The sequence below is a fragment of the Perna viridis genome, chromosome 4 (genome assembly GCF_037379345.1).
Source record: "Perna viridis isolate PV_CMFRI_1.1 ecotype Kerala chromosome 4, ASM3737934v1, whole genome shotgun sequence".
In the NCBI taxonomy this organism is placed as follows: Eukaryota; Metazoa; Mollusca; class Bivalvia; order Mytilida; family Mytilidae; genus Perna; species Perna viridis.
In genome coordinates this window covers 39843263-39869614 of record NC_142448.1, presented here as the reverse complement: position 1 = coordinate 39869614, position 26352 = coordinate 39843263, and the positions used below count along the sequence as shown (strand labels likewise).

The window sequence follows — 26352 nt, the reverse complement described above, 5'->3', positions numbered from 1 at the left end:
TAACCCGGGGACAAAAACCAGACATGGAAAACAGACATACACAACAAATAACGTAAAGTAACTAAAATTATACATACAAAGTAGCAAAAGCAAATGAGCAACTCGGAGTCCACTGAAAACTGGGAGCATGAACCAGGTACACCGGTAGAATAAGCGTCATCACCTTTGTCGTATAGGTCAAGATATGAGGCTGACTTCACAGTGTCTATAGTACCCTTTATCTCAAGTTTTTTTGGGTAGATGCGATGTACCAAATCCTCGAAATTAAGATTGTTTAAAGATAATACGTCATCTATATAGCGGAAACTGAGATTAAAGGATCTAGCCAAACGATATTCTTTCTTTCGGATCAGATCAGCTGTAAAGTCATCTTCATAAGAGTGAAGGAATCGGAATTAGAATGCCGACTGTTTGTTGCAAAACACGTCCACAACACTGGACAAATATGTTGTTGATAAAAAATTCCAGCATTTTGTAAACATCTTCTGTATATTTGGAAGATGATTTGGAATTATTTTTTACAAAGTATTAGGAATCTCTACCAAGAATTATATATTTGTATCTAGGTGTACCATCTTTGTTGGAAAAAACAAAGATGTATAATGTTTTTAAGTCGGGAATTTAACTGAGTATGGGGAATAGAAGTATACAGTGTTGAAAAATCATAGGTTTTAATGCTATTATATTCAGATAATAGTCTTGAACTGATTGTTTCCAAAAGATTTTTCAGGATCCAGATTTAACACTACTACGGGAGTAAAAAGTGTTGTGGTAGGACTGCAGACCCTCTTTGACAGTTGTGAGTATAGAAGTTAAAGGTTTTGAAAGAGGTTTGGTGGTACATTTTGCAGATACAGCAATAAAACATTGTCATGTATAGTAGACAATGTTTTTGCTATATCGGGGTCTTTGAAAACTGATGTAGCCTTGGCACTCATTGACTTACTTAAAACTTTCATTCGTTTCAAAATTAAAAACCTCACGGCCTTTAACCATTCTGACAGAGAATCAATGTCTTCTTGTTCTTGTTTTATTCATTTTCTTGCATAGTCCTATACGGCATCCATAAGAACTTTAAAGTTATAATTCCAATTTATGGAGCGTGATTTACGGTACTTGGGACCTTTAAAAAGGATATTACGCAGAGCTTTGTTTTCAATGTAGTTAAAACGTAACGTCATAACCAGGAGACCCATACTTGAATGGAGAGTTTTTGCTAGAACAATCAGATGGTTTATCCTTGAAGTCCTCAATCTCGTGGTTCTGCAATAGCCTTTTATAATTGAAAATTTTGAATGCAGTTGGTGAAGTATAGGAATATGAAATAATTGGTATGGATTTGTCTTTGAAATATAAAATCGTTATTTGATATGCATATGATATAAACATTACATTGGTTTAAAAAAAATTAACGGTATCAAATTTACCCTGTGCCAATCATATCATGAGATCAGCCTGATTTTTATATGGACAGCCTCTTAATCCTTTGGCGCTATAAAAGAACTTTCTTTGTAAAATATAACATTATATTTCTCACAAAGGAGTGCTTTAAATAGAGAAAGCATCCTTGGGTGAAATTTCATCGTCCGATCTATGGGTTTTTGGCATACATGTTTCTGATTTTTCCCAATTTGCCTGATATTTTCAAAAACTAACACTTAAATGGTTGGGCCAGAAACTAAATAGTAGTTAATTGCACCAATTTCCTAAAAAACGCGTAAATTAGTACCCGCAAATATAAGTTGGTTGAATTTTAGAAGAAACAGACATTTAATAAGATGGATATTCAGATAAGTTAATGAAAGTTTGAAATTTATGGTTTTTGTGAAATAGCTAAAGCAATGAACAGGTGTCGATATCACTTTCTTGTACATTGAAAAGTAATTTTTGATATTTTGGTGTAGGTAACTTACAGAAGTTTCTCTCACAAATCCACAGGTATTTATTGTGACAGGCTACATCAAACCAAGTATCCAGGTTGTAGTAGTGAGCTACACAGTCCTCATTTCCGCTGCGTGAACCCCAATTATTGGGTTGTCCGCTTTAGAACGCCGTAAATTTTGGTTTTCTCTGGTCATACGACCATCTGAATGTTCCCTCTTGGAGATCAGTAAGACCTATCCAGTAATGGGTTCCTAAAAGGGCAGGTTTAGAAATTAGGTTGTTTTAACCATTTTTAACCATTGTGGTATTGATATTCCCCTTACACTGTAACAAAAACGTATTATTTTTAGTTCATGTGAGCTATAGCCATCACTTGACGTCCGTCGTCGTCGTCGTTGTCGTCCGTCGTCGTTAACATTTTTTAATCTTTTCCACTGAAACTGCTGAACCAATAAGTACCAAACTTGGTATGAATGTTCCTTTGGGTATCGTGCATAGAATTGATGTGGGGATTTTTTATCTTTCGAAAAACATGGCCGCCGTTACTGAAAATAGAACATAAGGGTCAGACAATCATTGTTCGCATATATCTGCAAAAAACGTTAGGTTTAGCTAAATTCTGTCAAGGGGATGAAAGTGTTTCAGCATGATGAAATATATCTGAGGTCAAATTATCAAATTATCGTTTTAATACGTTAAGACATGATGGAGTTATTGCTCTTTTTAATGATATTTCTTTCAAAAATCCCCTAATCAGACACTACTTGACCGGTTGAAAACAAGCATGATATGAATGTTCCTTTGGGATATCCTGCATAGAACCGCAAACATGTATATCCATAGGGATTTTTATCCGTCGACAAACATGGCCGCCTTTACTCAAAATAGATCATAGGGGTCAGACAGAAGTCTTTTGCATATATCTCCAAAACCGTTAGATAAAGCCAAATTCTTTCAGTTGCTGAATTTATAGTTTCAGGGATAAAAGGTGATGACGATTTTTTGAAAGAGTAATTGTCCTTGGAAGGAGAAAATGACGGTTTTTTGTTTGTTTGCTTTTTTTTTTTTTTTTTTTTGGGGGGGGGGGTTTTGGTTTTGTTTTTTTTTTTTTTTTTTTTTTTTTTTTTTTTTTTTTTTTTTTTTTTTTTTCTTTTTTTTTTTTTTTTTTTTTTTTTTTTGTTATTTTTGTTTTTTTGTTGTTTTTTTTAGTTTTTAGCTAATATCATGAAAACTATGATAGATAAAAGAAATTTGTGATTGCTGATATGATTTAAAATGATAGGTCTTACCAAAGTCTTCAAAAGTCAAAATTGTTGGACAACTTCTTGTTAAATGTATTGCCCTTTGAAAGGTACAATTCAACAGGTGAGCGATTCAGGCTCCTAGGAGCTTCTTGTTTATGTTTGTAAGTGATCTGAAGATCAAATATACCTTTACTGAATTGCGTCCTAAGCCGTTTTCTTCAGCATCGTCAATGTTTACAAGATAGCCTCCTATCTGTCGGCATTTCCTCTTTTTATGTGAAAATATACGAGTGTATCATTAATGAAAACACTACATATTCTGATTGCCTACTTAATTGAATTGATTTTGGCCATTGCTAATTTTCGCAAATTCTGTCAAGGAAGCATATTTGCGGGTATCGATTATCGCACTTTTAATAAAATATAATTGTTTTAAAGTGTTAAAAATTAATTTCGCAGGTTCTACTTTCGCGTGTATCTGTTCACCACCAACACTAATAAGGTTACAATATATCAAAATTAGTGTTGTTCTCTGTAATATTGATTGCTATAATAGTAAGTGATATCAAAGAGTGATCAAGGGAACCAAGGTTATGGCGGTAATTAAAATAATGTAATCCAGGGACAAAAACCTGACATGGAAAACAGAAACACATAAAAAGTAACAAAAGCAAATGAGCAACTCGGACTCCACTAAAAACCGGGAGCATGTACCGGTAGGGTAAACGTCTTTTGCTTTTCTAGAAACACCCGCCGAGTTGTTCATAAAAAGTCCGAGGTAGACAAACGAGGAAAGAAAAACTATGCCTCGTTGAATAAATCAGTTTTCATGGCGCAGATGGATACACCATAACGATCCACGAATTCATGATGACGACCATAAAACTTCTGTAGGGATACAAAGTTGCGACACAATCTTCTTGTGTATAAAGTATTGTTTTCTAAACAACTTATCAACTATTAAGTTATCATTCCGGCGAAATCCGCTATACTTTTTTTATACGCGAACATCATTCACAATGCGTACTCAAGCACCTTTCCGCTATACTAAGAAATGTGCTTATGGTATTCCCATATTCCCGCTGCAGAGAACCGTGTCTCTTTGTCACCACCGAGGTAGTAACAATGTTTATTGTATTTCTGCAATTCTTTTTTCTGAAATTATAGTAAGAACAAGTTAAAAGTAATAAAACACCCTGTCTAAACTTAGACGACAAAAGATTTTCCGGATTGGTCAGCACAAGTGTTTGTTAATTTATAATTTCAAGAATCGTATATTTCTTTTTCCTTTTCTTATCCTTTGAATCGTATAGGAAATATGCGAAAAAAAAGAAATTATCTCATAAGTTTAAGGTAAGCATGCTAGTAGAACAAAATCGAAAACATTTTTGCGAACTTACGTTCAAGAGTAAATGGAAACGATTTCATGCATGAAAAATTGTTTGAATTGATCATTTATGGAAATTTGTTATTTTAGTTTTAAAATAAAAATTACAAATAAAGTCTTTGTTCATGTTGATTCAGGAAATAGTCCAGTCACAAATTGAACTACAATGTAAACATCAAGACTCACTGTTCAGCTCCGCCTTCAGTTTATCCAAAGTATTTTTGGTTTTCTCAAGAATCTTTTTAGATTTTTCCGATAAACAAGGTAGAGACGCAACATAATACCCCACAAGAACACTAAAATTATCGAACCTTGCATCCTGAAACTAATCATTGTTATTTTATCAAGTTGAACAATACTATACTTAAGTTTCAATATATCTGCGAAAAAATGCCTTTTCCACTCAACATGCATAGGTAGCTTTATCCCTTGAAGCCTTGAAGTATTGAATCAATAGTTATTTTCCGTTAAAAATTCTCTTCCGAGTAAAATGTGTGTAATAATTGAGAAAGGTTTTCATATACTATTTAGCTGGAATTCTAATTTCTTAATGATTAGAAAAAAAAATAGAAAATATACATTACCTAAGTAAACAAATCAAAATATGTTTGTTGATTCGCTTGGAGCTTCACGAATATAATAAATTGTCTGTAGATATCTTTAAATGCCATCAGAATATTAAAATGAAATTTGATCATACAGTTCTTGTATATTTGCACGCATATCACTACATATGTGCAGACTCTCGGATTTACAATTTTTAACACCACGAGGGAATATATTTAAATGTCAGTAGTAGACTCAATTACAACCGATACAAAAAAATATCTTAACTTCTTTTTTTATAATTAAGACTGGCATCATAAAAGGTATCATGAGTATAGAGTGCGTTTATAGTGTGTTCAGTGTATATATTTGAATGGACCGGTATCATTTGATAGAATAATGTGCTTTTGATGGATATTGTACAAACAAATAGTTGTAAACTGTTATGTATATATATTTGTTCCTAAAAACTACATTTGCATCATCAGTTATCTTCAACGTATTTTGCAGCATGATCATTCTTTCAATTATAATACTGTTTAGGAAAAATCAATAAAGTTATTAGAACCTGAACCTGTGGTCCCATTATAGTTTACTATTACTTTTTTTTTAAATATGTACTTCTGACAATATTACGGTGATAATTTTGACTTTCCAGTTGTAAACTTCCCCTTCCTTAGCGGTTATATACGAACATCTCCCGACAATAAAATATATATATCATTATGATTAGTTTCGAGTCTGCGATGTTTAGATGGACTTCCTTTAAGAGAACGAATACTGTCAATATAAGTTTTGTTATCTTTAGTTCTTGAACAAGTAGTTGAATTTTCTTTTGTTTAGTAAATTATGTTTGTTTTTACTCTTCTTTCTGTTTTCACGTTTTGGTCATGTACTTGGATTTGGTATTTCATTTTTATCATTGAATAGTTGGTAGTATAACGAAAAAACTTGAAACGCCATTAAACACCCATTTCGCTTGCACGAACGTTTTACATGTATAAAAAAGACGCAGGTTGTAGCAGTTCTCAAGGAGTTGTCAAATTTATTATAGAAAGTACTGGAAATAGTAAAAGTACAATATACGAATATAAGCAATGAAGGGTTTAAAAAACATCCCTAATGTCAGTAAAGTCTCTAGCTATATTGCTATCCATACAGTTTGCTATATTTTAATACACTTGCTACACTTGAACTAAACTTCAGTTCAGTGAAGTTTTTTAAAAGCACAAAATATTTGTTTTAAACTTTTTCACATATTTGCACACTATCGTCTCTATGAGTGTACTTATCCCTCTGTATGCAAGAACTAGGAAAATATAATGCACTTGACAATTTGCATTTCCACAATATATCGGTTTGATTTGAAGCTTGATTCAAAATTGAAATAGACGCTTTGGTTTTATCACTTGAGTTTGGAGGATCTTAAATCAAGGAGGTATCAACCATTTCATAGTTAGAAATTCTATAAATTCGTCCTTGATGTTGTGGACGTCGATTCCTGTCTTGTGTTTGATAAGTACATACGAGTGGTATCCGCTTCTTTCTAAAATTAAAGACTAAGACAGTCATCTATTTTAAGATTTGATATTATATTGTTTATAAAAAAAACTAAATATTGTGTTTTGTAATAAAAACTAACAAATATTAGTTATTGTTTAACAGCTTACACTCCATGAGACGTTTGGGTCTCCCACACGTGTGATACGCAAACGCACGCTAAACGCTCACCAAACGCACGATAAATGAATGCTTCTATCGTGCGTTTAAACGCACGATAAACGAATGCTCATATCGTGCGTTTAAAGGCACGATAGACGAACGACGAAAAATAATAATATTGACAAATAATAAAGAAAGAATAGGAATGAAATTAATGAAACTATATAAATTAATAATACCAAAAAATATAAAAAATAACAGTTAAATCAAGGAAACAATCAAAGTACAAAAATGAATGAACGCTTCTATCGTGTGTTTAAACGAACGCTTCTATCGTGTGTTTAAACGAATGCTCCTAGCGTCCGTTTTAACGAACGCAAAACTATGTGTAAACGCATGATAAACGATGCACGAAAGCTAAAATGGGAAACGCGAACATCTCCAGGAGTATAAAAGAAATTGAGAGAAGAAGATAAAAGAGGTATCACTTTTAAACCAAATCTAAAGTTCATAGTTTATAACTAGTACTGTGAAAGTATTATTGTTCGCGGGTTACCAATTTTAGTTGTTTTCGTGGGTGTGGACAACGAAATTTGGTTCCCATCGAAAAGTTGATTTTCCATTCGTTTGCATGAAAAAAATCAACGAACTGATAGGTTTTCTCTAAACCTGGAAAATTGATACCCAAGAATAAAAGTACTTATTATCGGAAATGTTTTCAAAAGCGTAACAAATAAAAAAAACACTAATAAGGACTTCACTCAAAACCAGTCTTTAAGGAAGACTTGGACACTTTCACTACATCGCCCAACATGTTTTGCTGACGCCGGTAATGAGTCATGAATTAAATCGCACTCTGAAAGATTACAACGGAAATATGTCTACGCTGTATCCCAAATAACTTATTTTGAATTACTTTCACAAATCATTGTCTAAGCTTTCGTAACAAGATAATAATCAAATAAAAACACATTGTTTGTGTAACTAAATTAACTGTTCCCCTATAATTTCTATCCAAAGTACACAGAGGAAGATATTGAGGTGCAACATGTAAGCAAATGTCAGAACACATTGACGGACGATAGTATTTGCAGCTTTTTTTTATATCGTTTGTCCATTCATAACCTTGACATGATAAGTTGGTGATTAGAAAAACATGATCGTAGAAATATTTACAGACTATTTTTTTGTTTCCATATCACTATGCAGTACTGTTATCAATACTGAACCGACTTCGTGACGTCACGTGCTAATCGGAAGCTATTTCAATGGGAAGACCTTTTTTATATTTCTTCTGATAATTATCATTCTTTTTTCTTCACCTGCCCAATTTTTCGTAATTATGGCTTTACATATCACGACAAGATTTATGCCATGTATTGCAATATGGGAGAAGACTTTGGAATTCACCCTTTGAGATGTGATCATTTTTCGATCAAGAGTCATCTGCCCGACAGCAAAAATTTTATATAAATATTTTAAACCGTTACAGTTTGACAAAAACCGAAAGCTAGACATTGTTCAGAGACAGGTGCAGTACTATTTGACAATATTTCGAAAAGATTCGAGGCTTCCGGAGTCACGCAACTTAAAATGAAACGATTCGGTTGGACACTATAACCGTAAGTCGTACAGACTTGGGACCTTCACCATTGATCTTAAATGATGTCAAAGTCAAGTGTCATCGCTCACTTTGAAATTTGATCTTGGCCTTGTTATAGGACTAACTTAAAAACGGTAACAGATAGAAAAGATTTTGGACACAGAAATTATGCATCATATATAGATCTTCAATATAGTTCAAGATAGACAACTCAAACGACTTCCATAAATTAAGAAGCGTTTTTTCACATCCAGTGATATGTCATGATGCATACTTCAGTTCAAATTTGACAATTTTCCAAAATCGGTGACAATTTGCCGTAATTATGGCTCAACATATCACGAAAAGATTTATACCATCTATTTTCCGAGAGAAGACTGTGAGACGTGATCATTTGTCGATCAAGAGTTATCTGCCCGACAGTGTAAAAATCTAATTTTGTAAAATTATGCTTTACAAAATCCACGAAAAGCACGAAAATTGATACCCTATGATTAACAATACTTCATATTGTATACCATTTACAATATATAAATATGAATTGATCCAATGACTTATCTTAAAAACAAGGGCCCGGGATGTCAGTTTTAAATCTATATTGACTCTCTAAAAGTTATTTTATTACCTTCTTTGCCATGAACAATAAGATACCCCAATTATCACAACGAGCACCAGAAGTGCAGCGTTGTAAATAACGATTCCTGGCTGGTCAATCGACAAAGTCGTCGAATCCATGACAACTGTGACACCTAGAATGAGATATCCAAAAGATAAATATTAATCTATCATAACTAAGAAAACAAGCCAGAACTTATGAAATAAAAAAAAATAAATGTTTGATTCAACAGTTCAGCCAGCGGAATGTTTCTAGATGACACAATATATTTAAAACATTTTGTCATGTAGTTTTTTCCGGATGCCCTACTTCTATATTGATGGTAATGAGTACTTCCCTATATATGAGGTTCTCATGCAGCTGGTGACAGGTTACATTTTGAAACACGTAACCGACATATCGGAAAGAACCATATTGACTGGATTGGAATTTTTGTTTTTATTTTGAACAAAAAACACTTCTGAAGGTGACAAAGTTTTTTAAGTGCATTCTTAAAGTATGTTTAGGTAATCTTGACACTTTAATCATTACCATATTTGTTCTTGCTTCTTGTACTGAACCTAATATATAACTTAATGGTTGTTTTACCTAAAAATCACAATCACAACTATACGAATATTTTTTTCTTTTTTTTATTACTTGTCCAATACATTATCTTTTCTTTCACCTGATGCAATTTGATGTCGTAAATTCTTACCTCGTTTACCTAGTTGTGTTTTGATACTATAAGTTGGTGCATCACTTCCACCACTTCTATACTTCAAATATGTTGTTGTCTCGGCAAATAAACAATTTCATTTTCAAGTTTTAATTTGAATCGAAGCCGGATAAATAATATTTACAGATTGCCATTTCAGTGTTACTGGACAATACTGTATCATCCTAATTAATTTTGTCTTTGATTTCAAACTCTTATTGTGTGCAAAAAAACTTCTGAGGGACTACTACCGTACCATTTTATTAACAAGCTTTTTTATTGCATAAACATGTAATAAACTGGAATTTCTAAAGAGTCTTAATCGCTCACCTGACTTGATAAGCAATATTCTGATTTTGTAAGGCGGACCTTTTTTAATTGGATAAAAAATCATAATTTTCATACCTAAGAAACCGTCATGTCAATTTTCATTTTTGTGTGTCAAGTAGTTTCTGAGGATAGCTTATTTCAAAGAAATAATATTTAAAAAAGCACTAGAGGCTCTGAAGAGCCTAAATGGCTCACCATGTCCTATAAGAGATATTTCATTTTTAGTAAAAGCGACCATGTTTTTTCTAAGATGAAAATTGTAAACGCTCATAACAATCATATCAATTTTCATTTAATTCAGTCCAGTAGAATCCGAGGAGAATTTTTTTAGTAGGAACATTAAAAAGAACAAAAAGAAGTTATAGAAAGGCGATGACACCAACATAGCTTATTAGAGTTACATAAAAATCTGACCACAGATACATTTTGTAGAGTCTATCATACTAAACACTTCAATGACCCTTGCTTAACCTAAAAGTTTTGGAGATATATGCGAAAAACTTCAGTCTTTCTACTAAGTTTTATTTTCCTAATGGCAGCCGTGTATTTCGAAGGATACAAATACCCACATCAATTCTATGAAAACATTCTAAGGAATATTCATTCCAAGTTTGGTTCTAATTGGTCTGGGAGATGGTTAAAATAAAAAGACATTAAAAATAGCGAAAATATGTCGAAAAAGGGCAATACCTCTAAAACGGCTTAGCAAAAAATTACACAAACATTTGGCCATTGATATATCTCATCAATATATTTATCTTGTCAGATTTTTGCTATACCAGACGATTTGGAAGATATATGCGAACGAATTGGCCCAGTTGTTTCAGAGGGAAACAGCTGTGAAAAATTGATATTGACGACGACGGACGCCAAGTGATGGCGATAGCTAACCTGGCCATATAAACCATAATGTTGTGGTATATCTGCTATGTTTATATGTGAGAATTTTGAGGTATAGTTGAAGTACTTTTAACAAATCTATTGGTCGAATAAATGGTTGAACCGGATCCTGTTTGCAGTATATTTAAGTGCGAAAATATTGTAACTTCCATTGAGTGACGTTGAATATTTATACAGTACCTCTGTTTATGCAATATCATTTGTTGTATGAACTTGAATGCGCAGATAAAACTTTATGAACTTAAGATTCAGATTTAAAATACTTGAAAATCATAAATGTAATATGTTCACTTGTTCATACATATAAACTTTACATTACTGATAACTATTTCTATTTACCTGCAAACGTTGCCCATTTTGATGTCTTTGTACTAAACTGTTGATCATGGAGTAAATGTTGAGTGGAATTCGCCTCGGACAATACTTTTGAACTGCTTTCGATAGCTGTTGTAAAATACATGTATAATGTGAAGATGTAAATATCTAACAAGATGTTTTTAGAAAACATATTTCACTTTATTTCTCCTCAAGAGTAAAAATTATTCACAAAGGAAATTAGATCTTTAAGATTTGTATTTGATTTTGATAGGCGTCAATAAAATCGAGTACGGGCGAGGAATACTCGATGTCCGATGACAAAAGTAGGCTAATTGATTCTTTAAAATATCCTGTCTATAAGGTACATGTTTTAAACAAGAAAGCATCAAGGACAATGAGCTATTTCCGATCGGAAATAATATTTGTTTTAAGAGGGTGTCAATGTAAAAATCACGTTGTAGTTTGCACATGACAAATTTTGTTTTCAAAAAAATTTATCCATTTTATAACACAAATACATCCTTTTTCAAAGTTGAGTGGTTGTTTCCGATTAAGTGCAGCGAATGTCGAAAATAAAAATACATAGAAAGCATTGGAATTCATTGAAAAGGGAAGAAAGCTCTTTCATTTTGTGCAAAATTTTGTTGCTTTACAATCATTTTCTGAGCCATCAATTGTCGATTTTAAAAACCTATCTATACTATTGGACATATATATATATACAACGTCTCAGAATGTGACGACTCTATTCACTACACTGCTTCATCGGATCAAATTGATACAGGGAAGATATGAAAACGTATAGAAAGGTCTGAAAAATTCCCAACGATGTTAGAACTGTCAAATTTGCGAAGCAAATTTTTTTTGTCGTTCCCTCCGCGGGTCTCGAACTCGTACCGCTGTGACATCTATGGCAACACCGCCTGCACTAAAACCAGCGCCCTAGACCACTCGGCCAGCTAGGCTATATAAAAATATAGCTTTCGCTGGCCGGGTCATTCCTCCTCGTAGGATTAATCTAGGGCTGTAACTTAGTACACGATATATGGTAGTACGGGACAGTTCATCTAGGTGTTATTATGTAGGATAGAGGATCAAATTAATGATGCATGTCACAACAAATCAATATTATACAACGTCTCAGAATGTGACGACTCTATTCAGATAGCGTAAATTATAGAAGGGTCTGAAAAATTCCCAACGATGTTAGAACTGTCAAATTTGCGAAGCAAATTTTTGTCGTTCCCTCCGCGGAACTTGAACTCGTACCGCTGTGACATCTATGGCAACATCGCCTGCAATAAGTCCATATATATATGTTACATTGGAACAAAAAATCAGCGGAATATTATAAGATCTGCCTGATTTTTACATGGACAGCCTCTTAAATGTTTCCAATGTAATTTTCTAAATTGAATATATTTTTTTGTTTTACCAAGCATTGTAATCATAGGCGTTTCGAAGTTTATCGTCATTTTTGTTCAATATATTTTAAACGACCATTAAAAAATCAGCATGCTTCAATAAAAATCTCAGAAATCTTCTTGGTGACCTATGAACCATGGGGTCAATAATGTACATTGAAACCTGTCTAAACCAACACCCTTTGGATTTAAAAATCGGTTTGGTTTAGACAGGCGATCGGTTCACTAAGGTTCAAAATATATTTAAATTGATATAAATGGATTGGCTTATAAATGTTTGTCGATTGTACAGAGTTTGGTTTAGACAGGTTAAACTGTAATTTTCTCCACAACACCAAATATACTGTCAGTTCTTACAGTAAAACTTGCCACAACCGAAACCTGATTGCGAAGAAAAACAGTTTTACAGCTTTTAAACAAAATACCGATATAATTGAATTATACCACTGAAAGACAATCAGCATACAGACTGTTTCCAATCGATATTATCCTAGCATCTTAGACAATATTTTCATGTTAATCTTTAAATAATTTGGGCACACTCATTTTAAAATCATTGTTTTGGGTCAAATGTATCAAGACCAGTACCTTCATGAGAGTGAACACGTGAACAGGGCGAAATGAATTTCTATCAGGTCATTACGTTTAATACCCAAGACATCGACTGCTTAGATAGAATAGAGGGTAACAATGAAATAATTTCCCTGAAAGAAATAACCATCAATATAGATTACACGAAAGTTTGTTTCTGAATGTTTACGGAATGTACATGCGCGACGATGTCCTAGCGACCCTGCGCACTACATGAACTTATGTAGAAATAGATGTATATACCGAACACCCCGAATTCAAATATCATTCTTTTTATAATATTGAAATTAGATTTTTTTTCTCGTATATCTACCTGCATAAAATGACTAGAACTTTTACAGAACGGTTGGGTTGTTTTTATTGTATACTTGTGAGTAAATAACACTATTTCTGTAGAAAGATGAATATCAAATTAGGAGAAATGGGGGTGTGCAAAAGTGCACATTGGTGTAGTTGCTACACAATCAGGGGTGTTGAAATACTATCACCCGGACAAGTGCTTTGTTGTCCGGGACAAGTAAAAAATGAGGGTCCACATACCTTTTTCAAAATATTACAACATAGTTTTATGACAATACATGACGTTAGAAGAAGTCCGGTCAGTCAAGTAGTCAAGTGGAACGTTGTTATTTCGCTTTCCTTATCTACTTTTAAGGAATGTAAATTTAAAAATGTGAAAATAGTTTCGTCGTCAACCGTTCGCATAAATACGTATTCGGTGCCGGATAACTAGATTTTTATCGTTGTTTTTCCTTTACAGTTGCCCGGGGTTAGGCTACCAGGTTTTATAAACTATATGCATACCGGATGTGTGAAATTTTGTCTTGGTAAAGAACTATTACGGGAACGGTCATGGTTTGGTTTGGAATAAAAAAAAAACGACGGGAAAAGAATGCAAAAGACCGGGAACATGACAAAAAAACGGAAAAAGGCATTTAACAATTTTGGCTATCCGAGTTTTTCTGGATTTCGTATGAAGAAAGTTTGGAAAATGAAATATGTTATAAAATTTGTAGAAAGTGCCCACTCCTTGCTGGGCAAAAGCGTAATTTATTTGTTGGCTAAATATGGATAGGAAGGACACTCTTCATAACCACCAGGCCTCTGCTAAGCACCAGGCATGTCAAATCATAGAAACAGCTAAAACTACACAGGTTTCTGGACAAATGAACAAAGCTCTAGGTAAGGCCAATCAGGCTTAGATTGAAAGATTTAAAGCTGTTTTTGCTGTAGCTAAAAACAACAAACCTTTCACAGACTACAGCTTAATATGTGATATTCAAATAAAAAAAATTAAAAAAAACCACGCAATTGGGTACGGATCATTTGGTAGAGATCACTGTGTTGATTTTATTGAAGCTATATCTGTAGTTCTTCCAAATAAAGTCAAAGATAACATGACGCACGTGAAATTTGTTTCAATCTTGTCAGATGGTAGTACAGATTCCTATGTCACAAAACTGGAACCTTGCTAACAAGATATATCCATCCCAAGAAACATGAACCTACTACCGCCCTTAAAAACTTTGAAAATCTAGAAAATGCTACGGGAGATGGTGTGTTTAATGCAATTAAATGAGGCCTCCTAGAATGTGACGTAAATTTGATGGATGAAATTGGTGGTCAGCCGAAAGTTATTTTTGTAAACAGAATGAATCTGAACATATGGGAGCAAAAGTAATAAATGATCAGGTTGATATAACAAAGTCATAATCATGCACTGTCTTGATCATAGACTATAACTTGGAATTCTGGATGATATTAAAGAAATTGGGTATTTAAAAAAGTGGAAGATGAGCTGAAAAGAATTTGCAAGCTGTAGTAGTTAAGTCCAAAACGAAGAAACGAGCTGAAGAATTGGGCTAAAATATTTGAAGAAGATTTATTGATGCACTCTGAAATTAAAGCTGTTCGATGGGTGAGTTCTAAAAGCAGCTTGTGACAGTCTCCCATATGGAGCAATTCATCAACAAAAAAAGAGCCGAGCAAAATCAAAAATAAGTGCTTTGACACAGATTAAATTTGTCTAACATATTCATCCTATGCTTGATGTTTTAAATGCAGTGTCAGCAACTTCTAATTTTTTTTCAGTTGAATGATTTGTTGATCTTTGAAGTCAAAGAAGCTCTGGATATTCTGTTTTTAAAGATACATGCTATGAGCCATCTGATAATATTGCTTCATTTTATGACAAGTATGTTGCAGAAAGCAAAATGCTTAAAGACAGGCTTGCAACTTAAAGGGGTGTTATTGCCTTTCAAAGAAGATAAAGTAGTTTCAACATTTAAAAACAAATGGTGACTATATTCTTAAAAGGATTTCTGGTTTTGATGCTCCTCCTTTGTTACATTTTAAGGTGTTTTATTTTTTTACCCAGTCTCACAGATTAACAAAACTCAGTGTGTATGGAAATGCTGTAGACTGTTCAGTGATGTATTATCTGATGACAAATCAATGAAGGCAATAAAAGAGTGGCAAACTTTGAAAGTAAAAGTTTCCGTTCATGAAGACAACCACTTATTGTTTATAGTGACCTTCTGAAGAGAGCAGATCATGATGTTCCTTAGACCATATTAAATTGCTTATTGAGATAGTGATGACAATGTCACCATCTTCTGCTTGTTTCACACATGAACATCGTTAAAAAAAAACCCTAAGGAGTAAACTTAAACAAGAGAACCTAAAAAATCAGTTGAGGATTCTGAGCAATAGAGTAAGTGTTAAGGACTTTGATCCGAGACCAGCAGTTATCCATTGGTAAAATTCATGTAATAGACATATCGTTCACAAGAAGCCTGTCATAGCCGAAATCCGTTTAAAATTAAAAATTATTTCAGCTTAGACAGTTTACCAAATTTCAAAATACTCAACTCTTACAAATCCTTGGAACGTTTGTTTTCAGCATTTTACATCAATCTCATGTAAGCATCAAAGAAACTTGGACTGATTTCATTCTGTTTGAAAGGGAAGCTATTGAACAAGCTCATTTAAATGCCTCTGGGCTTAGAGAACATAATAATGTCAGGCGTCTGTTACAGAATTTGTTTAAATCCCTTGGTAGATAAGCTGCTAGAGCTAAACTCGGGAAGTGGCTAATGAACCCTCTGGTTCCGGTCAGTGTTGTTTGATGTTATGTGTGACTTTTTTGACAATAGCAATAGACAATTAGTGAATAACAAGAATAGAACTGTCAGATTTCTTTAATTATTGATTAATTATAAACAACGAAATGTTGACTTTTCTAATAATTCTTTTTTGTATGAAATTGTAAAGAATTAAAATTATAATAATTGATATCTTTTCTTGATTTTCCCATTAGACAAGCCTTTAAAAAGGAAATATAAAATAGAATTGTCAAAAAATTTGTTTAAATAATTCTACAGAAAATTTACAATCATTGAACATGGGCGATACACTGTGATACATGTATGGGGCATTGCTTTTAAAATATGCAACTATATCTATTTTAAAAATCAATAAAAAATGGGCAAGTAATATGTTTTCCAGACAAGTAAAATTAAGAATAAAACTTGCCAAGGGACAAGTGATCTAACAAATTAATTCCACACACCTGCACAGGAAAATACATGTCAGAATATATATATCCAGAACAGTTTTTACTCCTCAGAATCTTCATCGGAGAGATAATGAGATAATGTTATATTTAATACTCTTATAAGTTTAGTGTCAGTGTGTGCAAGACTTGTGCAGTGGGTGAATCATTGTTTGCAAATAAGAAAAAGTTTGAAATATTAATTGGGCTGTTTCTACCATCAGATTTTAGGGAAAATGATAAGATTTTCCATATTACTTTGGTAAATTGAGTTATAAATTCCATTGAAAATGCACTGAAAATGAACATTTCAAGGGCAGATTTCTGAGATAATCAATTGATGCAGACATAAATAATAGTCTTTTCAAATGTAGAAAGCATCCTTGAGAAAAATTGTATTGTCAGATCGGTGGGTTTTTGACCTACATGTTTCTGATTTTTTTCCCATTTCGCCTGATTCTTTCAAAAACTTACACTTAAACATTTAAACTACTCCACAGAGTATCCAAATATAAATGTATATACACCGTCTTGATTTACAAAATTGATAGTCAGCTGAATACGGATCCGGACAAAGGTTCTTACGTTTTTCTTTGTGTACAGTTACTATAACTGTTGACGGCATATTTGAATGCATATTTGAAGTGGACTACATCCCAAATATCATCAAAGAATAAAATCGTGGAAAACAATTGTGTTGTCAATAACTTTTCGCTCTCTTATTTTGAACAAAATATCTCTAATCATTTTCATTGCTCGTTATTGTACACATCACCTGTGGTTGAATTAAATGTATCGTCCTCTGAATTGGCGTTTACACGGAACCTATTCGATGTTATGTCTTGTTCACATTGAAAATCCTGAACTACAGTTAAATACATCTGATTTGAAAGCGATGGACGATTTGTAATTCGCACGTCAGACTGACGTTGTGGGATCATATAACAATCAGAATCAGGTTGCAATTGAGCTTGGGGTTGTTCATGAACATTACATTCTCCACAGGGGAAATTATTTGTCAACTTACTAGTTTCAGCCGTTGTCTTTTCATGATCCAACTGAGTTTCATTTTCATCTATTAAATAAAGCTGATTAAAAGGACATCGCGCTTTGAATCGTGACACTTTTGACTGCTTTAGCCGTGTATGTTTATTCCGGGTAGATGTGTTTTGTGGGTTACATGAAGTCAACCTAACTTGATTAGAAGTGCTAGGGAGTTGTAATTGGGCTTGAGATGTGGCGTGAACATTGACATTTCTCTCTCTTATGAATTCAATATCACTATCATCTGCATAATCGTAATAATCCATCTGGTTCTGGTCGATTGATTCATATCGATTCGACACATTGTACATTACAATTTCGTTTCCATGGACCGCATCTTCTTGGACAATATCGTTGACATAATTTGCGTCATGACCTTGAATTTTAATCATTTCCGATGTCCACTTTTTCTGTAGAGATATTATGTTGCATACAGATAAACTGAGTATTATGAGGACTCCTCCTCCAATGGCGACGACTTGAAAGTATTCACGGGAAAATGACCCTACAATATCCAAATGCATTACAACTAAAAAACAACCGTATCATAACTTCCCTTTATTTTTTTTTCAGACTGGCGTATCCACTGTTATCTACAACATGATGAAACCTCGTGTCTGTTTGTTTTTATCTCATTACTTCCGGTCATTTACTGGAAAACTATTTCATCTTATTAATTCATGTTATACAAGACAAAGTCGATTTTTCTAATACAGCTTCAAGGTTTTAGCTAAACAAGTAATGTAACCTCTTGAATAAGATTTGAAAGGAGAGTCTCTTTAGAAGTCGATTTTTCTAATACAGCTTCAAGGTTTTAGCTAAACAAGTAATGTAACCTCTTGAATAAGATTTGAAAGGAGAGTCTCTTTAGAAGAGAATCATCTAAGAACAATTTAATCATTTCTATTGTACTTTTGAGACGAGCTATCAATAATACTTGTACCTGCAGTGTTGAAGATTGTTGTAGTATTATCATAGTCCTTTTCAATGCCTCCATTCGTTTGATTTGTGTCGGTTTTGCCTTCGGTTTGGTTGATATCTGTAGTATTAGAAAACCATTAGATGTCGCAAGATGATAATTATTTTATAAATATTTTACAATTTTAAACGATAATTATGTACATGTATGCTACAGTTTTTTTTACCAATTATGTACCTGTAAAAAAGCGATTCGTTGTCAGCCATTGATCAGTTACTGTATATGAGTTATTGAATTTTCAACCGATTGGATTTTTCATCACGTGTATCCTAATTGAATCATATGTATTCTTTTTTTTCCGTTTTTCTGTGTTCTGAAATATATTCTCAAATATATGAGAAATGATAATTTTATATAAAAAACTGCTATCAAATTGATCTTCTGTAATCGAAATGTGAGCGATCAGTCAATGATCAATCATCGATCACTCAAACACAGTAACGCGAATTGATTCAGGGATTGTAAAAGATGTTATTTTGAGTATTGCTTAAAATACGTGCCCTAATCACAATGTTTTACTTTAAAGTGATACACATGATAATCCAACGATTGTCATATAATTTTTATATGTAAGTGTTGGTTGTCTAGCATATGGTCATAATACGTTTGCGAAACACATGATAATCAAATATATTATGAAACATATGTTAATCTTATCACGCTCGATTCACATGATAATTATATGCTCTAGTGGGTATGATTATCATGAGTGGCACTTTTGACTGTATAGTGACAAATATTTTAGCACTGCTTAACGTTAGTTTTTTTAACTCTTTTTTGGCAAGGTAAATTGTTAGTTTTATTTTATTTCATTTTGATTTTACTTTAGCCAATTACTTAATTGCAAACATGGTTAAAACAAATTAAGCATCAACTTAGTGTTGCTACAATTGTTACTAATTAAAAGTACAAACTAACTAACCCTTTTTGTATAATTTTGAAATTCTAAAGTATCTTTTTGCTTGTCCATTGTTGGGTAAACAAATCCACTCCACAAACCAAGATGTTTCTAAATATAGTTTAAAACAGCAAACATATTATTAACATTATCGACAACATTGTCTTAGCCGAAATCCGTTTAAAATTAAAAATTATTTCAGCTTGGACAGTTTACCAAATTTCAAAATATTCAACTCTTACAAATCCTTGGAACGTTTGTTTTCAGCACTTTATACCAATCTCATATAAGCATCAAAGAAACTTGGACTGATTTCATTCTGTTTGAAAGGGAAGCTTGTAAAGCTTTGGTGAAATTGAATATAATACAAACATATCACTGATTCCAAGAGTTATGTCCCTTACCCCAGGTCTACTTCCTTTTATTGATATAAATATACGTAAAGTTTGGACAGGTTCCGGGTACGGTTAAGACAAGTTTCACTGTAATAAAAGCAAACCTCGAAGAGCTGCTTATCATCTTCTTATATTTATTTAAACAAATTTTATCAAAAGTAAATTTAAATTCTGAATTAATCATTTTTACGACAGCAGTTTCAACGCACAACTGGTCTGATTGAAAACTAATTGTAGACCAAGAGATTGCATATTATTTTTTATTCGTAAAACTTAACTTTCCTTTCCTCTTTCGTCTTCATCGAAAGTGCTATTTTCTGAGCAACTTGGCGAAAAGTAGAAAACGCTTACCCTTCCGATGTATTTTTTTTTTTCTTTTGTTTTTTTTTTTTTTAGTGGAGGACAGGTTGCTCATTAACTTGTTAATGATCGTATTCTTGCTAATTTTGCATTTATATTTTTTATGAAAAGGGCTGCTGGTATTCAAATAAGATTTATTTTAATTACTCAGTTGGTATATTATTCTTTGAAAAGAACACGAAGTGCTCCTCATATGTCTTTTACAGGTATTGTCGTCCATGACTCGTTCATTGGATCCATTCGTCTGGATTACACACCTTGATGCATAAAGGCGGTGAGATGTAATGTTGAAACTTCCATCCACCTCGTGATTCATATCTGCATACAAAACAAGATAATTTAACCATAATTCATGGTATTTTTTGTTAGATTTTTTTCTCCGCTTAGATATTGGTCCACGGCCAATATAGAATGAGCTGAAATCTAAGTTAACTATAACTAGTGGAGGATTAATTAGCCAGTTAGTATGGTAAATTTTCTTTCCCTATAGTACACCATTTCAAACTTTTCGCCAAATTATTTCATATAACTTATATTCATTACTCTATAGATACCAATTACTCATTGTTCTGGTATTTTTTTTTCGATTTAATTGTAGGTATAGTTTGTGTAAATGTAACGATTTTTTTCTTCAGATGTGTTGGAAATACTGTATTAGGCATTGTTTTTCTTTTTTTCTCTTAATGAATATATTGCTTTCAAAATCAGATAGAGTGAAGCTTTGAATGCATTTCTATCTTTTGTGTAACACATATTTCTGTCAAATGAACATACTCATATGGTTATCATACTTACTTTGTCGAAGGTGATAAAACGGCAAACCAAAGCCGTTAGCGCAAAAACCATCTTGGAAGTCAATACACGAACTTGTATCTATACATGTCTTTCTCTGGCTGTTTTGATACATAGACACATTACTGATACACTGACATAAATCTTTCTGTAAATACAAATACAGAGAAAGTGTAAGTCTAGTGTTTCTAGAAAAGCAGAGGACGCTTACACTTCCGGTGCACCTGGTCCATGCTCCTAGGTTTTAGTGGAGTCTTAGTTGCTCATTTGCTTTTTTTGCTTTATGTGTATGATTTTAGTTACTTTGTGTTCTTTGTTGTGTATGTCTGTTTTCCATGTTTGGTCTTTGTCCCTGGATTGTATTCGTTTGATTACCGCTATAACCTCGGATCCCTTGATTACTCTTTCAAATGTTGAAAACTGCAAAAACATCCAAAACATTACTAAGTTATAAAACACAAAAAGACTAAAGGTACCAACAGGCTTGGCTTCCTATTCCTATTCTTGAAAGAGTAATCAAGGGAACCAAGGTTATATCGGTAATCAAAGAGTAATCAAGGGAACCAAGGTTATATCGGTAATCAAAGAGTAATCAAGGGAACCAAGGTTATAGCGGTAATCAAAAGAATGTAATCCAGGGACAAAGACCAGACATGGAAAACAGACATACAAAACAAAGAACATAAAGTAACTAAAATCATACACACAAAGCAACAAAAGCAAATGAGCAACCTACTTCATTTTTTTACTTAGAACTTCTAAATATGAGGTTATCATGCTGCTCGTGATAGGTTACTCCTTGAAAAACATGTACAGCATATCGAAATTTGCAGTTTGGTTGGTACTTTTATTATTCAGAAACGAGTAGTACAACCACTGAGTAACATGCATAATACGTGCTTTGATGTATCAAGCGATTTTAAATATGAAAGGGTATAGTAACCATTTAGATTAGGGTATGTCGAATAAGAAGATGTGGCAGCTTTTCACGTAGAAAAGCTATAGGTCCAGAAGTCAACTGCATAGAATGTACGGAGCGGCCACAATTAAGAATGAAATTTAAAAAAAAAACTGCCAAAAGCCTCGTTAGAGAAATCTAAAGTGTCAAGAAAAATATAAATGTAGCATGAAGTACTTACGTAGAATGTAAAATGAGTTGAATTTGTATCCATTTCGCAATGTTTAGAACAACTGAATATACTTCCTTCTTCCTTGAATGCATAAATACTGTCACTAAAGATGTCTGTGAAAATTTGTCGTACTTTAGAATTGGTAGCTGTTTGTAAAGTATCCGACTCATTCCTAATTGAACATCCTGGAAATGAGAAATGTAAGATGTGATATCACATTCAATAGCGTAAGAAGATTATTGTTACTTGATTATTACTGGATTTGACTCACTTGCAATATGGCGGATGTCGCTTGCAGAGCAGGACATGCATACCTTTCCGGAAAACTTAATGTAGTTCCCGGTATTGAGTTTTTTTATGGGAGTTTATATTTCTGGTGCTTTTGTTTCGTTTCCTTTATCTTCAGTTTATGTGTAATCTATTTATCTCGGTTTGCTACATTGTGAATGTAGATCGTCTCCTTTTCATACGTTCCCAGAGGCCATGGGTTTTGTTTCAATTACATCGTTCCAATGATCGTAAAGTTAAAGTTTAACTTATGTAAAATGATATAAGATTAAAATTCAGGGTAATTTCGTAATGTTTGATCGACAATACATTTGTCCAGTATGGTGGACGCGTTTTTCCAAAAATGGTCTGCATTCCAATAGGAACAAATTGTGCTCCTCTACTTGCTGACCTATCCCTTCACTGTTATGAGGCTGATTTTACGGCTGATCTAATCCGAAAGAAAGAATATCGTTTAGCTAGGTCTTTTAATCTCAGTTTCCGATATATAGATGACGTATTATCTTTAAACAATCCTAGTTTCGATGTATTTGATACATCGTATCTCCACAAAAGATACTACAGGCTAAAAACCACTAATTCCACTTCCCATAGGCTTCTATGCTAATTTCACAATATTCAATGGCTTCTCTGGACTTTACCTTAACTTTAACCTGCAGAGGACTATATATCAGCATGATTCTACATATGTCAGCTCACAATCCTCAGAATGGCATGTGGGGTTAGCAGACTTGCAGTGCAGTACTGGTCACCGGAAGTGAAGGGTCTATAAATAGCATGGGAAATCCCAGTGTTTTCACAAGATTGGGGTAAATTTAAAAATCAATATGGAGATTAGGCTTCACATCACAAGAAGCAAAATGCACCTATAAAATGTACAGAAATGTTTTTCCTTTCAGAAACTGTTTAAATTTTTTAAATAAGATGAGAACTTTTTTTCACAGCACTATGAGGAACAGGGGTAATTTCTGCGTAGGACTATTTTTGCGTACGTTCCAAATGCTCATTGGTTGAATTGGTGGTCTGTAACCTAAAGAGTCACTTTTTGTCTTAGAAAAAATAAATAACTATACAGGTATCTTCCTACACACATACTGAATGCATTTGCAAAGTTTCAGTGAAATGTGACAAGCACTTTTTTAAATATTTGATTTTTAAATATAGGGTAACCAAGTTGCGCGAGCAAAAAAGTGACAATATTCTACCATACTTAAATGCATTAAATATTTGCAAAGAACTTTTTCTGACTTTTCAAATAAAAAAAATCAATCACAACTTGTTTTTTAACAATATTAATAAAGAGATAGATTTAAAAGTAATCATTTTCTGAGAAATTGGTCTATTTTTAAAAATTTATTTCTGACATGCCTCCCCCTTTTTCTTGATCACATGTCAAAAATCCTAAATCTTTAAATTTTCACAAAAGGTGATATATTTGGCTTTAAATTTGTAAATACAGTGTTTTCACATTAAAACATGACCAGTAAAGGGCACCTAAAGCAAAAAAAGTACTCAATAATGGATTTTCCATGTTGCCATAGGGGAATGCTTATTTGGCCTTAACCGCAGTAATGAAAGTGAGTTTTTCCTCATTTCTAACCTAATTTTTGCTCAAATCTACACAAAACTTGATTTCAAGTGCTTATTACCACCATATTTAGGTAAATATAGCCCTCAAAGTTTAATATTTGATATTTTTACTAAATTTTCTACACTTTTTACAAGATAGGACATAAAAATCAGCCAAAAAGACCAATTTTCCATAATTTGGAACTATAACTTAAAAAAATGCATATTTTGAAGGATTTTTGTAGTGTATTCCTCTCATGGCAAAGTTAACAAGATCTTCAAGTAGTTTAAAGCTATTTCAAGAAACTTTTCATTTTGCTATGGCTTCAGCTTAAGGCTAAAAACCACTAATTCCACTTCCCATAGGCTTCTATGCTAATTTCACAATATTCAATGGCTTCTCTGGATTTTACCTTAACTTTAACCTGCAGAGGACTATATATCAGCATGATTCTACATATGTCAGCTCACAATCCTCAGAATGGCATGTGGGGTTAGCAGACTTGCAGTGCAGTACTGGTCACCGGAAGTGAAGGGGCTATAAATAGCATGGGAAATCCCAGTGTTTTCACAAGATTGGGGTAAATTTAAAAATCAATATGGAGATTAGGCTTCACATCACAAGAAGCAAAATGCACCTATAAAATGTACAGAAATGTTTTTCCTTTCAGAAACTGTTTAAATTTTTTAAATAAGATGAGAACTTTTTTTCACAGCACTATGAGGAACAGGGGTAATTTCTGCGTAGGACTATTTTTGCGTACGTTCCAAATGCTCATTGGTTGAATTGGTGGTCTGTAACCTACAGACGTTGTAAAGTCAGCCTCATATCTTGACGGTAAAGAAAAACTATTGACCAAACTTTACGACAAACGTGATGACATTCCTTTCATCTGTGGCAACATCCCTTCACCTGCGTATAGAGTTTTCATATCACAACTCATACGTTATGCCAGTGCTTGCCGTAACTACGAAAACTTTTTTGTATCGCTACATTTCTTACAATTAAGCTTCTGGAACAGGATTATGTTTTTACACGATTGAAGTCATCACTACAGAAGTTTTATGATCGTCATCATGAACTCGTGGATCGTTTCAGTGTATCCATATGCACCATGAAAACTGATTTGTTCAACGTATCATAGTTTTCCTTTCCTCTTTTTTCTACTTTTGAATGAAAAAAAAACAATTCCGATTAGTTTTACCTGCAAATGATGTCCAACCTAACGAAGCTGTAACTACTTGGGTTTTCCTTTTGAAATTCTTAGCTCTGAAGTTTCTTATTGAATCTGTGGTACTCGCATTGATGGTTGTAAAAGTTTCTTTACTATCTAGATAAAAAGTAAATAAATAAACCATGTTTAATTTTCCTAACAAACATTTATAAATGGTTTTCTAGTATTTGTGTCACAGTATCAGGCTTGTTGAAAGATCTAATCATAGGTGAACTGTTTCCTTACAAAAGGAGCAGGTTCATTGACACACACCGTTTGATAATATAAAAGAATGCAACTTAATTTCATCATGCTGTGGAAGTACTTTTGTTTGTGGGTACCAATTTTCGTGGTTTTCGTGGGTAGACCAAACCATGAAAATTAGTTTCCAACGGAAATGAGATTCAGATCTCTTCGATCTTCGTACCGAAAATCTAAAAACCACGAATTCAAGAATCCACGAATTTGTGTTTCTTCCCTAATCCACGAAAATTGGTATCCTGGAATTAAAGTACTTTCACGGTAATAGATTTAAATCTTTTTTTTTCTTTTTATAAGATATAATAACATGATATTAAGCCTTCTAATCTTTCATTCAAAATAATATTTAAAATGTAAATTAAACACGAAACACAAAAATAAACGTTTGCATCTAGGTACTTACTCATGAAACTTTGCTCATAAGAAGTTGATGACTGGATACATACATTAACGACAAGGGTTAGATAAAACACCATTTGGAGATGCATATTTAAAATTTCCCACACCATCTACGCGGATATTTGAAAAGTACAGGGAAATATTCTCTAAATTTGTTCAAACAAAGTCCACTTTAGTGCATTCTATAATTACATAGGAAATGACGACGCTTTTGTTACAATCAATAAAAACTCTACAAAACAAATATAGGTATATTTATTCTGGATCC

The 26352-nt window shown here is 33.1% G+C and overlaps 1 protein-coding gene and 1 pseudogene across 2 annotated transcripts; both read right to left on the bottom strand.

Moving 5' to 3' along the window:
* Positions 1-1794: 1794 nt before the first annotated feature.
* LOC148620044 (perlucin-like protein) lies at positions 1795-5647 on the bottom strand (annotated as a pseudogene).
* Positions 5648-5778: 131 nt separating this feature from the next.
* Positions 5779-26284, bottom strand: LOC148620043 (uncharacterized). 2 transcript variants are annotated; one of them, XM_088580627.1, is made up of 11 exons: positions 26089-26269; positions 25416-25541; positions 22363-22538; positions 21227-21371; positions 20579-20749; positions 19701-19787; positions 18743-18838; positions 17783-18304; positions 11209-11313; positions 8952-9075; positions 5779-6607 (listed from the first exon to the last, which is right to left on the bottom strand). In XM_088580627.1, the coding sequence occupies exons 1-11, from the start codon at positions 26192-26194 to the stop codon at positions 6487-6489; spliced, it is 1779 nt and encodes a 592-aa protein (XP_088436753.1). In that variant the 5' UTR covers positions 26195-26269; the 3' UTR covers positions 5779-6486. The 2 variants fall into 2 exon arrangements, with proteins under 2 accessions (XP_088436753.1, XP_088436754.1); XM_088580628.1 differs by having other exon boundaries at positions 6504-6620; positions 26089-26284.
* Between the last annotated feature and the right edge of the window lie 68 nt (positions 26285-26352).

What these genes read in the sequence shown, in the direction of transcription:
- LOC148620043 (XM_088580627.1), bottom strand. Translation starts at nt 26,194, where the DNA reads ATGGTGTGGGAAATTTTAAATATGCATCTCCAAATGGTGTTTTATCTA. An exon ending in AACAATCTTCAACACTGCAG is followed by an intron (nt 18,305 to 18,742) that starts GTACAAGTATTA and finishes TGGATATTGTAG; the next exon opens with GGTCATTTTCCCGTGAATAC. An exon ending in AAAGACAACGGCTGAAACTA is followed by an intron (nt 11,314 to 17,782) that starts GTAAGTTGACAA and finishes ATTTTACAACAG; the next exon opens with CTATCGAAAGCAGTTCAAAA.